At 40.6% G+C, this 15,266-nt stretch overlaps 1 protein-coding gene across 5 annotated transcripts in view; it reads left to right on the plus strand.

The window, feature by feature from the left end:
- Positions 1-15,266, plus strand: part of tet1 (tet methylcytosine dioxygenase 1) — a 48,711-nt gene that overhangs the window by 25,384 nt on the left and 8,061 nt on the right. For all 5 annotated transcript variants that reach the window (XM_082556491.1, XM_082556490.1, XM_082556492.1 and 2 more), the window contains exon 3: positions 12,601-14,797. In XM_082556491.1, coding sequence (XP_082412617.1) covers positions 12,601-14,797 — 2,197 coding nt within the window. The remainder of the gene's footprint in view (positions 1-12,600; positions 14,798-15,266) is intronic.

A 15,266-nucleotide genomic window follows, 5' to 3' on the forward strand; every position in this document is an offset into this window, starting at 1 on the left:
TTGGTGTAACCTGTTTAGCAGTGTGGCTTGTTGATGTTGTTGCAGCGTTAAACCTGTTAGACTACTGGTCACATTCAGAGGAGAGCTCAACCACAACCATCTCAATGAATAACACCAAGGAGCTATTAACATTTATTCTAAAGATCTTTTTATTTGGGACGTGAATTTTTCTCAATGATAATCACCCAGGTAAGACTTCCCTCAGTCATAACTCTTTATGCACTTTGCTATTGGTTTTTTCTTTTGCACATCTTTAATCAACCCTAAATGAAGACACGGTTCAGATGTTATGCTTTGGTTCTTTTATAGTAAAACACTAACATGCATATGTTCAAGGTTTAAGGTGGGTCAGTGAATAACTGATTAAAAACAAAGCTTTCAAGAGCAGTGCACTCACTTTACTGTGTCCTTTCAGTCTTATGTTAAAGATTGAAAGACTGCCGCATGTCCGCGCTGGTTGTCAGCATGAATTGTGCAGCTGCAAGCACTAATCCACATTGTGATTAAATAGCTGGCAATATGCAAGTTGTTGTAGTGTTGACAGGGTTTTCACAGTTACTGCCAGTGTGGAGATATTACTTTGTGGGGACGAAATTTGCTTCAGCACACTGCACTCACTCCTCGTGCATATTTCAAATGTGTAGTCTTCGTCTGTGCTTGTTTTACAGTGTGTAAGGAAGCGTTTGGGGAAGACAACTTATTAGAATCTTACGTGTTTTTTTGTCACGTGTTCATAGATATTAACACTGAATTTTCAGCTACTTCAGCTAAAGATATAACACTTACACACTTATCTGCTCAAAGACATTTAAGATATTTACTCCTTGGTATTATTCCAGCGTTTGCTACGACTCCCAATCTGAGACTAAATCAGAAAACTTTCCTGAGGGGATATGAGGTGAGAATACATAAAATGATATTCATCATAATTTAAATGTAAGATGTTCTTTGCATTTTCTAGATGCAAATACTCAAGCAGCATAAATGCACATGGCAGTATTTCATGGCTGCAGTGGTACACCACAGCAAGTGTTCAGTAAATGTTGTGTTGAAATGTTGAGGATAAATGCAAAAATGATGAACTTATCAAGCTGCAGAAAGGGGCTAATATATATGAAGCCACACCATGCAGCAGTTTGACTGTGATAAGTGTAACTGACAAACTCAGTGACTGTTGAACTTTGCAGTGAGATAAATAACAGCCCTTCGGAGCCATGACTAAGATTGCAATTCTTGAGTACACGTTTCAAAAAAGTGCATCAAAAGTGTAAAAATTCCCAAGTCTCTTATATAATCAAGTCATTTCCCATATGGTTTGTCTTTTAGGCTCAAAGACAAACCATTGGTGTAACATCCTACTCAGTAATGTTTGAAATTATGACACGACTTAGTGCTAAATCCATCAATATGATCGGATCTTCCGCCACAGGTTATGTTTGCGCAGCTGTCTTATCTTTTTGGTTGAACATGTTTACTGCAGGCTGGATGCTACACTGATATAGTTTTTATTGTTTTGACTGGGCTGCGCTGAACTATATCTGCTCCCACAATCAAGCCCATGGCTGAGGTTGGTTGCTAGATTGTTAACAGCAGGCACTGGCTCTGGCTACCTTCATGTTTCCTTGTCCTGGGTTGAACTCAGCTTCTTGGCCACATGGTTACCTTTAAAAGAGGCAAAGTTACTAACCACGCTTTTCCTGAGTGGGGTTGTTTAGGAAAGGATTTAGGGGTGGATGAACAAGACAGTCATTTAGAAATTATAGATGGTGCAGCAAATTATTCGCCTATGCTTGCAGTACTGTGCAAAAGTCTTGAACCATCACTCATTTCTTCATATTTTGCTAGGAAAATGTAATATCTGTGCAGCAATTTATTGAAACATCTAGAAAAATACAGAATGTAAAGTATGTAGCTCACCTATCTTGCAATATTGACTTTCAAGTTCTTTAGAACTTGAAAGTCAATATTTAATATGACTACCCTTATTCTTTAACACAGCCTTAACTCTGTCAGGAAAGCTTTCTTGACATTTTTTTAAATACTAGGAATATTTCTGCAGGCTTCTTGAAGGACATTCAAAGCTCTTCTTTGGATGTTAGCTGCCTCTAACATCCAAAGTGTGCTTCAGTAATGGTGAGGTCCAGGCTCTGGGGAGGCCAGTCCATGACTGATAATGCTACACTGGGTGTTTTATATCCAGGTATAGTTTTGTTGCAGTAGCAGTGTGTTTGGGATCATTGTCATGCTGAAAAATAAAGCCAATCAAATGCTTTCCAGATGGTATTGCATGGTGGATCAAAATCTCACTGTATTTTTTTAGAGATGGCTGTAGACGCTTACCGTTGTATCTCTCTCCGGACCTCCTGATGACAATTTGAACCAAAAATTTGCAATTTGAATTAATCACTCCATAAAATCTGTTGGCACTGGCACAGTTCTTGTGTAATTTGGCATATCTCAGCCTTTTCTACGTGTTTCCCTTCCACTGAGGCCGTTTGTGATGAAGCCTCAGCAAACAAGAGATGGATCAACTGAAAGTCCAGATGCATCAGGTCCATCAGATCTTTGCTGGACTTCTTTCCAGTTTCTTTAGGACATGACTTTTCTAAATCTTCAACTTGTCCACTTTCCTAAAACATTTCTAAGATATGCCATTTCTAAGATATGCCAAAAAAAAAAAAAAAAAAAAGATATGCCAAGTTTAGCTCTTTGAGAATCACCCTGCTGGAGCCAAAATACGATGCCCATTAAACTGTTATTTTTGGCATTCATCATTCAACTAAAGAAATGGGGGAAAAACAGAAGCTTTTTATGCCAGGCTGCTATCAACAAAGTGCCTAAAGATATAGTTTGCTACTCCAAAAAACTGGTTCATCCCTTGAGTTAGGTGCTTTTTTAATGCTAGGTGAATGATAAAACAAGCAAATAAAACAAAATATTCTTCTAAAAATGGCCAGGTGCAAGGGCTGGAGTGAAAATGAGTGGAAAAAGTAGTCAGTTTCCAAAGAAAAACTTGTCCTGGAGATCTATTGAGATTGCTTAAGACGACAATTACAAGAAACTCTGACTTCTTGTGTGCAAAAATATAAAGGAATGAGGAGTCACTCCAGACTTTTGCAAAGACTGTGTCTTGCTTCATCCTGTGTCTGATGATGACAGAATGCAAAACTTCCTTACAATGATAAATCACATGTCTTAAACCTCAAGGGGCACAAAAGCACTCGCTGTCCAGTGTAACTGTCATGTGATGGTGGTTTTTGCTTATCATTATAAGCATTTTTGCTTTTAGCAGTATTTCAGCCCCATGTAAGTTAAAGGTGCCAACTAACTTAAACCTGTGATTAGTTTGACAGTTGTGAGTAATCTTTATTTACTGTTAATTATATTTTTGATTAGCTGATGAACTGCTTTGTCTGTAAAATTCTGAGAATAACCATTAAAAATCCCCAAAGCTTAATTTCAGATCTGGTTATTTGGCAAGATCAGTTGAAAACGCAGAAATAAGAAGCTTGATAATCCAGGAGCAGCAAATGTTGTTCTTAATTTTGTTGTTAAGTTGACTAATTGAATAATGGATTAATCATTTTAGTAGTTGCACAATCAACTCTGAGGTAGTCCTGTGTTGGTGAGCTCTGTCCAACTGATCCAGATCCAGCACTATCCATTCCACAATTTGCTCCAATCCCTGTGCGTAGGGCTGGAGTAGCCCACATAGGGGATCCTTTGTTTAGGAGAGTCTAGGCATGGAAGATAATTTACAAGCCGCTAAGGTCCTCACGCCATTGGCTGATGAGGCTCTGTCTGCGTCTGCAAAAGGCATCCCATCTGTGTGTGTGTCTGTATGTCTGTGTATGTGCGGTGAGTGTGTGCGCGCCTGCTGTAGCAGTGCTTTGCTACGGCGGCTAGTCATGACACCCAGGAGCTTGCCCTGCGTACGGCTACTGTAGCCAATGTTTTCTGCAGGCTGGAGGCAGGCAAAGCAAGATGGCCACCAATACCTTTTAGGGATATGCTGCCTAAACCGGAGGGGCTTCCTCCGAGGACAGATAAGGTAAAGACAACCATAGTCTTCACCCTGAGTTCTTTTGTCTTACTGCAAGATAGGTCAGCTACAGTGGAGCTCATCTAGAGGTATACGCCGTTGTGTCTCTCTCTCCTCGCCACCCTGGATTTAGCTGACCAGGAGTGCTTTATTTGGACGCCTGTTTTGTTATTGTCCCTTTCACTGAGGACCTGGCCTTTTGTGTGTGAGCACTTGTCTTGTCTTTTCCAGGTGGGTTTAAGGGCTGGGACAACAAAGTTAGCAGCAAATGGATACAAGAAAGCCCTCGTCTTTCCTTTTATTGCATGCCTTTATTTAAGCCACTGTGCTGTATGAAGAGTCCGTTTGCTTCCCCTTTTCTTTCTTGCAGTGTTTTGAACAGCCATATTTCTGCACCTGCTGTTTTCTGACTGCTTAGCAGAAAAGTGGAGTGCTTGTAAGCCTTGGGTCGTAACTTGGCAGGTTTTACTTGTTTGGCTACAGTAACAGTATTATTACTGTGCGGTTTGTAGGAAAGGGTCTCGCTGTTAATGACGCCGTCTTAATCTCTATAATTTTATAGTTGATTAAGCTCGTGCTCTTTTTCACCGCTTTTCTCTTTAGGTAGTATGTTTTGTGTGTAGACGACATTATATTGAGCTCAGCGCAGACAGGAAGTACTCAATGAATGAAGGAAATTCTCACATGTTCAGAGAAACACATATAAACCACTACTTACGCTCTGACTCAGGAAGGAAGCATGTGTTTTTTCAGTGTGTTAATGTCAGGGTGCTGTGAGGTGGCAGGCTTAACGGTATGATTTCTGCATACCCACAATGTGGCAAAAGAAAATCGGAGTATTCACTTTTTTGTTGTAGCAGTTCATACGATGTCTATGTATAATGTGTTTTCTGTGCATGTGTGCGTGTTTTTGTCTGTGGTCTTGCGTTACAAATAGATGCACACTACTTCAAACCTCCTTGGAGACCCAATTTGCTCTCTTTGGAGAGACAGAGACACAGGGTTGCTACGATTCATGTAGTAGTGACACTCTGTTGCCGCAGGTCTCTGAACGGGTGTTTGTGTGTTAAGAACTCACCCTTAGCCACTCTTGGATATGTTTTATTCATTCCGAAAGCTCTGACAAGCTCCGTAGTTAGTCACGGTTTGTCTAACACAAAAGAAGAAGAGTGTGTTTGCAAGTGACTAACCCGGCGATATACCCAACAAGCACAAAGACGCAGCACCAGCACATCACAGTCCGAGCTCCCTCCAGAGACCCAGTGGCTAAATGAGAACACATGACTTTGCATTCGCATCCTGCTTTTAAGCTTTTTGCTTTTACAAGGATAAATGTAAAATAATTAAAAGCAGAGGCTGCACTTTGATGTCTGCTTCGGATCATAAACAGTTGGATGCACAAACGGATGCACACGCGCACACACATGCATGCCGACGTGTGTGTCTGGTGCAGTGCTGGAAGGCAGCCAGTACTGCTTTGTCATTGAAAGCAGTTTATTGTGACATGCTGCTTATTCTTGCACTGTGCCCCATCTTCTTCACTCCTCTTTTCTTTCATTGGCCCATTTGTGCATTCAGTGCAGAGCGGTTATCTCATATTCTTGCATTGGCAGCTTTGGTGTTGCCTCAGCCTGAGCTTGAACTATCTGTTGCATCAGCGGCGTGTTTCTAGTAGTCAGACACAATCCTGACAGCCATGGGGAGTTCAGTGGACTGAGGAGTAACTGCAGCAAACCAGAGAGTGATCAGGAGTACCACATCACTGAAAAGACCTGGTGATCATTTAGCTTTCCCATGTTAATCACAAACAGCTCCGTGGTCACTGCAATTTACTCTTTGAGCTGTCAAATAACATTTAACCTGTGCTTAAAGGAGAAACTCCAGCTTCAGCAAAGTTAGAAACTGAGCCAAAGACAAAAGCTGTTCTGTGTATTTTTAGTACTGAGAATGGAAAAAATTATTGGACAAACAGGCAAGATGCAGTCAGGAGACCTTTAGGTCATTTATAAGGCCCAGTTGGAAGATGTGTGCTTGTATGCAAATCAGAAATGTAAGATTGTAAGAAAGAACTTCACACACCTAAAACTCTTGTCTTCACACTGCTGTTGCAGAAGATAGCTCAGCATCTGTATTCTCTCTGACCTCTGTGTGCCTTTTATTCTTCCAGCTATAGCTTTGGAACAATGCCTAATCTCTTATTTTTCAGTGTCTTCTTCTTTACAGATGCCACTTTATTGCATGTAAGGTGTCACTGTATGCTTTTGATGGTTGAAAACAATGTTCCCTTTTTGTTCGGGATTTCTGAGAATCTTTTAAGTGAACTGGTACCAGCTCCAGATTTAGGCTGATTCTGAGCACATTTTAAGACTTGAAGGATTGTTGTGTTTTATGAAAAGCGGTTAAAAAAAATGTCAGTATTGTGTTACCGCTCCATTAGTCGAGCAGGTTTTTTTGTAAAATAAACATAAGGTTTATGGTTCATTTTCCACAGGTATTCCTGTGCAGTCTATAAAACTCCCTTCTCCCATACATCGTTCTGTTTGTCAAGTGCAGTAAAAATAGTGCACTAATAGTGTGCCAATCTAAATCTGGTGCACGTCCAGTGGAAACGGAGGGAACAAAGAGCACATGTAGGTGATAAACACAAGTGTTTTTTGTTTGGTCTGTGGATTCACAGGAGATCTGGTTTATATTGATGTACTGCTTAATTGAATTCTGCGATTCAATTAATCTTACCCAGCTAGTCTATCTTCCTACCAGGCCAAATCTTAAATGCCCTGAAAAGTCTACATTAATTGATTTGGTTTTAACAAATGTACCTCATAAATTCTCTTCACTTGGTGTTTTCTGTAATGACCTAAGTGATCACTGTGTTGTTGCTGTTTGCAGAAATGCTAAAATTCCAAAATGTAAGCCACGCATAGTGTGCAAAAGGAATCTTAAACAATTTAATGAACAGGCTTTTCATCATGATTTGTCATTAGTTAATTGGGAAAAAATCGGACTATTACCAGATGTAGAGCTAGCTTGGACATATTTTAAGGAAAGTTTTATGGGAATTGTTAATAAACATGCCCCCTTACGGAAAGTTAGAATTAAAGGTCGAGAAAATCCTTGGTTTTCGCAGACACTCGCAGATAGCATACACAAGCGTAATAGAGCATGGGACAAGGCGAGACAAACAGATACTTCCACTGATTGGTCTGTTTTCAAACAGCTTAGAAATAAATGTACTTCTCTTATTAAAAAGGCCAAATCTGAATACTTTTTGTCTGTCACCACTGAGAACCTCAATGATCCACAGAAATTTTGGAAAGTAATCAAGTCTTTTTCCGCCAATAAAATGACTCAAACCTTTCCTAAATCTGTTGTAAAAGATTCAGTCTCAATTAATGATAAAACTGAAATTTTGAATTGTTTTAATGAACACTTTCTATCAGTGGGTTCCTTGTTTGCTTCTGCAGAAACTTTTTTAACAAATACTTGCCCAGAACTCTCTATGTTTTCTGGAGACCGTTTTAACTTTGTACCTTTTAGTGTTTATGAAGTGCATAAAGCTTTAAAGGCTTTGGATCACAGAAAACCTCCTGGTCCAGACTTGATGGAACCTTATTTTTTGAAGTTGGCAGCTGATTTTATTGCAGAACCACTCTCAATTCTATTTAATTTTTCAATTAAAACCAAAGAAATTCCAGCGGTTTGGAAATCAGCTTTCGTTTTGCCTTTATTGAAAGGAGGTGATCCATCGGTGTTGACTAATTATAGGCCAATATCAAATTTGTGTGTTTTATCCAAAATCCTGGAATCTCTAGTTTGTGACCAGTTGAAAGAGTTTTTGTACTCTAATGATATTGTCTCCAAATTTCAGTCAGGCTTCAGGAAAAAACACAGTACTAACACTGCCACTATGAAAGTGATAAATGATATTATTGTGGCACTTGATAAGAAATTGTACTCTTTATTGACCTCTCAAAAGCTTTTGACACTGTTGATCATGCAGTCCTAAAAAACAGACTGCTCAGCCTTGGATTGTCAGAACATGCATTAGCGTGGTTCTCAAATTATCTGAAAAATAGAACCCAGTGCATTAAACTTGAAGGTCTTTGTTCTAAATTTGTTGCTGTCCACAAGGGGGTGCCACAGGGCTCAGTTTTGGGTCCCCTTCTGTTCCTTTTATATATCAATGACTTGGGTCAAAATGTCTCAGACACAAATTTGCATTTTTATGCTGACGACACAGTTATTTACTGTTATGGATCATCTCTTGCTCAGGCCATTGAAACTTTACAGAAAGCCTTTGTTGCTTTCCAGCATTCACTTATTCAGCTAAAATTAGTTCTCAATGCTGACAAGACTAAGCTAATGTTGTTTTCCAAGTCAAAGAAGGTCCCGGAGCCTATTCCAGTGGTGTCCACCCTTGATGGAAATGTCATAGAGATAGTTCATGAATATAAATACCTTGGTGTCTGGATTGATGACTCCTTCACCTTTAAACCACATATAGAGAGACTAGTAAAGAAACTGAGACTTAAACTTCGTTTTTTCTTCCGTAATAAACAGTGCTTTTCTTTTGCAGTAAAAAAACGTCTTGTCACTGCAACCTTTTTATCTGTGTTAGATTATGGTGACATTCTGTATATGAACGCTTCTTCTTCATGTCTTCTAATGTTGGACACGATGTATCATGCTTCCTTGAGGTTTATTACCAATTGTAAATACCTGACCCATCACTGTGATTTGTACTTAAGAGTAAAATGGCCTTCTTTGGCCATTAGAAGACAGGGGCATTGGTACACTTTTATTTACAAAGCTATGCTTTGATTGCTGCCTCCTTATATTTGTACTTTGGTCACAAGGACAAATAGTGGTTCTTACTCCTTGCGCTCAAATGATCAGCTGCTGTTGTCTGTTCCCCTTGTCCGCACAGAGCTGGGTAAGAAAGCCTTTGTCCACTCTGCGCCTTTTTCATGGAACATGTTACAGAAAGACTGGAAACTAACTGAATTGTTGTCTTTAAATGTTTTTAAAACTAAACTCAAAGGCCTACAGGCTGCCTCAATAATGTGTAATTGTTTTGTGTAATTTTAACTTTGTTTGTTCGTATGTATTTGTCTTGAAATGTGCTGCCTCTTGGCCAGGACTCCCTTGAAAAAGAGGTCTTTGATCTCAACGGGACATTCCTGGTTAAATAAAGGTTAAATAAAAATAAAAAAACTGCTGCTGCTGCTTACTCTTGATCTGTCAGTGCACATCACCTGCTGTAAAACACATTAAAACCAGTTGATGTGATTTACTGTAATGGATGTTTATGCCAGGTAAACAGTCATAAAGAACATACATCCAGCTGCACTGTAGTATGTACAGCACACTCAAGTGAGTTTAACATCCTTTTGTCAGCTGAGATTTGGCACATGATACTGATTTTTTTTTTATATATCTTTGTCACATTGAAACATTTTTCTTCCACAGCTAAAGGCTTTAGTTCTGATTTGATATGCAGCTAAAACAAAGAACAGCTTGTCTTCAGTGGATCATATGTTTATTCAAGATGTTAAAAACTAAGGATGGCTTTCATATTTTCAGTTGCCAGCTGTACAGTGCTGTGTAAAAGTTCCTACAGTTCTAATAACCTTGAAAGTCAATACTTGCTCTGACCACCTTTATTCTTCAACACAACCTGAACTCTCAAGCTTTCTTCTAACTTTTTTAAGTAGTCTACAGGAATAGTTCTCCAGGCTTCTTGAAGGATATTCAAAGCTCTTCTTTGGATATTGGCTGTCTTTTTGCCATTGTCTGCCAAGATGATCCTACTGCTACAATAATGTTGAGGTCTTGGTCAGGAGGAGGCCAATCCATGACTGATGTTTTTTTTCCATCCCAGTATGCTTTCACTACATTGACAGTGTGTTTGAGATCATTGTCATGAGGAAAAATGAAACCATTGCCAATCAGATGCTTTCAAGATTGTTGGATCAAATCTGACAGTACAAAATCCTATCAGTTTGAGCCATGAAATTACCTCCACCGTGTTTTAACCAAACCAAATATTTGGATTAATTACTCGTTAAGTTGCCAGTTCTTGTGTAATTTGGCATACCTCAGCATTTTCTGTAAAGTCTGCTTTCTTAACATTGGCTTCTTGACAGCTTCCAGTTAGATTATTTCTGATGATGCCTCAATTAGCAGTAAACAGATCAGCTGATGCATCTCTCAGGTCCTGTGTCAGATCTTTGCTAAATTTATTTCCACTATCATAAGGATATGACTTTAAGATACTTCTTGTCTGCTGGACTGACTCTTGAGCATGCCAAGATATGCCCATTTTTCAGATAATATAAGGAAACTAAGGAAATGGGAACAAATGACATGTTTGTCCAACAGGCCCCCACTAACAAAATGTCTGAAAATACAATAAAATTGCTTTGGGTTTTTTGTGTGCGTTTTTTTTTTTTTTTTTCCAAAGTTGTCTGGTATGTGTAGACACAGCACCGATTGGTCCCTTGAGATAGGTGCCTTTTTATGCTTGAATTATTCACAGGGGAGTGGTTCACTAAACAAAAAACATGAACTGAAAGTGATCAGGGTACAAGGACTGGGCTAGGAAAGAATGAAAAAGACGCCCTTGTCCTAAGAAAACTGTGAAAGACCTTCAGAAAGACATGAGTACTACTGCTCAAGATGCCTTTAAAAAGTTACAATAAAGTCTGGCTCTGTGGAAGCAAAATATAAAGAAATGACTGACTTTTTCAGAGTAGGGCAGCCACAAACAATTATTTTGATAGTCGACTAATCAGATCATGCATCCATTGGACGTAAAATTTACAGCTTATTGCACCAGCATGCATCTGCTCTTATATAACTATCATTAGCTTACAGCTTTAAGTGTTTAAGTTATGTGCTAACTAAAAATAAAGACAAGATGATAGTTTATTCAATTTCAATGAAATTTGCAGATTGTTTCGGTGAAGTTGAATAAACTCCTTGCTATCTAAACATAACAGGACACCGGATTATATTCTCGAGCATCTCACACTTCTGATAATCAGCTGTCTGCTTGACGTTTATTCAGCTGTGTAAAAACTATAACTTTAATCTCAGCCAAACTGATTTACTCAGGAACAAATAAAATTATAAAAAAAACTAAACAATAACATTTTTAAGTTATCTAAGTGACTTATATATGTTTAACCTGAGTAGCGAGAGACGGCGGTGGGTTTGAAAACGATTTGCCAGGAGTCCGGTGTTCTCACGGCTCTAGTGAGCCTAGCCCCCGGCTAGCTATCGAGCTAGTGGGTAACAGACGTCTGCGAAAACGTCGGAGCGCTTTTGAAAATATGTGGTGTCTTGATAAACTGAGCAGATATTTGAGGTTTACACAGCTACATTCTCCCCTGAAAATATGTTAAACGTTTATTTTGTGACCCAGAAAGAATAATAAGAGTAATATTAAAACTAACTAGCTGCCGCCATTGTTGGAAACAGAGCTGCCCACAAGAGCTGGGCTGCACTATGAATTCTGGGACACAGCTTCTTCTTCTTCGGGGTTTAACGGCAGCTGGCATCCTTGTACATGCAGTGCTGCCATCTTCTGTTTCAGTCCGTTATTACACTCGTAAAACCTACTACTTATTCCTGCATCTTTTGTGATCTTACAAAGCTTCAAACGATGCGTCGACTATTAAATCAGTCGTTGACGATTTTGATAATCGACGTAATCGTGACTAGTTGACTAATCGTGGCAGCCCTATTTCAGAGTACTCTTTGCATGTTCTCGTAGAAAGTGCTTCCAAGCAGCATGAATACTACAGTAGCAAACACACTTTACTCAAAGCCTTAAAACGTCTCCAGATAGTATAGGTTGTGGAAATAATTATCTGTGTACTAAACAGGTTGTAGTAGAACATGTTTAATAATGTTTTTGTGGGTAATCCATACGCCACGGTTGACCTTTGTATGATCACAGTTCATGAAGGTCAGGCGGTGCCGTAGCTACTGTGTGTAAGACCCACAGTGGGTTAATCCCTCTTAACAATGCACAGGGGCTATACTGTAATGTCAGGCCAGCTGTGTGGATAATCACGTGTGCATGCACACACATGCATACCCAGGAGCACACATTCAAGCCCAGGACAAACACAACACGTACATACATGTTGCACACATACCCTCAGTGACCCACTGGAAGTAGCGCAGCTGGATGACTCCAAATGTTTACTTGTTGGCTCTTAGCTACTTATGGGTCCATTGCTCTCAACACTCCTGAGCTCTGATATTAATTTAGTCGTTATCGAAGCCTCAACTGCGAATTATCTTAGTTTAACTTTTTATTAGCTGTGTTTAGAGGTCAGATTTGGCAAGATTTGTGAAAAAGGAGATTATTTGTTTTCCCAATGCCATAATATTTTCCACAGCCTTGATAGTGGCTGCAGCAGATGCTCGTGCCACGCTGAGAGGCAATCTGCTGTGCGCTGTGCCGTGACTGTTTAGAACAAGCTGATTCCCTGTGTACTGTGAGAGCTTGAGTCACCTCTCTCTTCTTGTTTCTCTCCGTGTTTCAGGTGGTTCCAGAAAGTGGGTTGGTAAATGGCACAGGCAAAGCACAGATGGATGACACCCACATGGCAGCAGAGGAGGATGAGGGGGAGGAAGGCCACATACCTCATACACAGACTCCCCCCATTACCCACTCACTCACCCACGACCAGGTCTTGGACCAAGGTGTACGGCCAATACTTATTAAAGGAGAGCCCGGGCTGGAGCTGACCAGCACTGCACCACTTCACCAACAAGTATGCTCTTCTGTGACTTTTCAGAATGGTTCTGCTGCAAACCTGATAAAACCTAAACCTGGTGCTAATATGACCACTGTGTCTGCTTTGAAACGGACTACAATGGCATTGGAGCCTCAAAGGAATATCATAGCTGCAGTTCCTAAAGACTCTGAGAATGGACCCATGACTCCTCCAGATGACTTGGCAGTTCCACTAAAGAAGATAAAACAGGAGGAGCCATGGGTGTGGATCACTGAACAGACCACCACGCAGCTGAGTGATGAAGATGAGGTATGTGAGGACCCACTGGCTACGCTGGCAGCCGTTGTGTGTCTTTCTGTCACTGAGAGGAAGGGCCTGGAGGAGAAACTCTTCAGCTCTCGTGCTTCCATACTTCACTCCATCAAAACAGAGGCACCAGATTTGCACTTTGTGAGAAAAGAGGACTTGTATCTGAAAAGCACTCCTGTTAATCTGCAAAGCACTCCCCCACCCATTAAAAGTGAGCCTCTTCCAAGTGTCTTGTTACCAAGCGTGCAATCTTTGGCAGAGAGGAGAAACCTTAGTGTTGATCAGGCTATCGCTATTGAGGCCTTGACTCAGCTGGCAGCTATACCTCAAAGCACACCAGGGTCCATTAAAACTGAAAGTAAGTGTGAACATCCCATTTCTACTGCTGTGCCATCATCAGCCTCGAGTACAAATACAGTCCTGCAAGAAGCCAAACCCGCAGTAGCTTTTGGCTACAACAAAGTCTCTGTCATCAGCTCACCACTACACCAGATGTCAGTTATACGACCTCCTGTGGCCAGACAAGGGAATGTCATCCAGCGCTCCAACGGGTTGAGCATAAACAAGCTGCAGAGTCTCTTGGAGGCGAGTTCACACAGTGATAAAACAATCTCCAGGAGGTCAGAACAGGATTGTGGTGCTTTTGTCATTAAGTCTGAATTCAGTTATAAAACTCCCACTGATGTGAAGTTTAGTAAGGATCATGAGCGTCTGTCTATGGAGGGTGGGGTTGTTGCTAAAGTGAGTAGAAACAGAGATGAAGAGGAAGTGGCAGCTCAGCTGGCAAATTTAGCCTTCATCATCCAGTCCCAGCACAACCAGCAGTCAGAGAACAATCCTTTGAAAGGAGCGCCTGTTTCAGCTATCAAATACAACTACAAATCCCAGCAGCCCCCCAGTCAGAAAACACCTGTCAGGAAGAAAACAAAAGCTGCGCCTTCCAAGCCCAGAAAGAAGAAAACTGATGGATTAAATCAGCGCACGCCAAATAGAGAGACGCCGTACAGGAGCAGAAACCAGAAGAATCCCTTGCAGGGTAAATCAGGACTTCACCACAAGAAAAACCTATTTCTGCCTCAGGCTCAAATTGATCTGAAGAGATACTTGGCTGAGGCACAGGAGGAGAGGAAGCAATTTATCCATCAGATTAACACTCAAAATATATCTCATTTAGGGCATCAGACTCAGAACTATAGCACTCTCACAACGTTCAACCACATTTCTGGTCAAGAAAACCAGCCGTGGTCCCTTTCCAAAGGTCCACTTCACCAACATAATCCATGCAATGGTTACGCTGCAGGACCAGAAGAGTACGAAAAGCATTTGTTATCTCAGGTAGCGCAGCCCTGTGGTGGGCTGCAGCACGGTGCTGATCCTAACACCAGCCCAGCCAAATCAGCTTTTCTCAGCCCTACGTCTGGGCATCATGGTCTGGCTAATGGCTTCTCAGGGGCTCACCAGTCCCCTCCTCTAAGTCAACAAAGCTACTACAAGCTGGAGAGTTCAGGACCTGTCACTGTCCTGTCTACAACCACTGATGGGAGTCAGGGACACTCTGCGGACTCAACTCCATCCAAGAACGGCATCAACAGTTTTCTGGAGTCTCCCTCAAGTTTTCTAGATACCCCTACCAAGAACTTGCTCAACACACCTTCCAAAAAACTGGCTGATCTTCCATCCTGTCAGTGTGTGGGTGAGTTGCTTCTGTCTTCACTTCAACTTTTTAGTGCATGTGTTTCCATCACATTAAATTTGAACCACTTTGAAATTAAACAGACTAATGTACATGTTTTCCTCTGGCCTGCAGAGTTGTTTATAAAGCTGAGTAGCTGTTGCTGGTGAGATTTGCCCAGATTGGGCGATAACAGATAGAAAATATACAAATGACTGCCTTCTCTACGTCTAATGAAATTAGATTGCAGTCACACTATGGTCAAAGCATTAAAAAAGTCCATTTTAAAACTCAGCAGTAAAATCTTTATTGTGAGTCACTCAATTTAGAACATTTTTTTAATCAACTAGACAACAAGTTGTGTGACAAATTCCTTTCTAACAGAGCATTAAAAGATGAGAGCCATCTAGTTCAATTATATTCAAGTAAAGTGAGACATCAGAATGAAAGAGGTGATATCTTCTAAACTGAGCAGCTTACACCAAAGCTT

This window comes from Aulonocara stuartgranti (assembly GCF_965226115.1).
Source record: "Aulonocara stuartgranti genome assembly, chromosome: 13".
NCBI lineage: Eukaryota > Metazoa > Chordata > Actinopteri > Cichliformes > Cichlidae > Aulonocara > Aulonocara stuartgranti.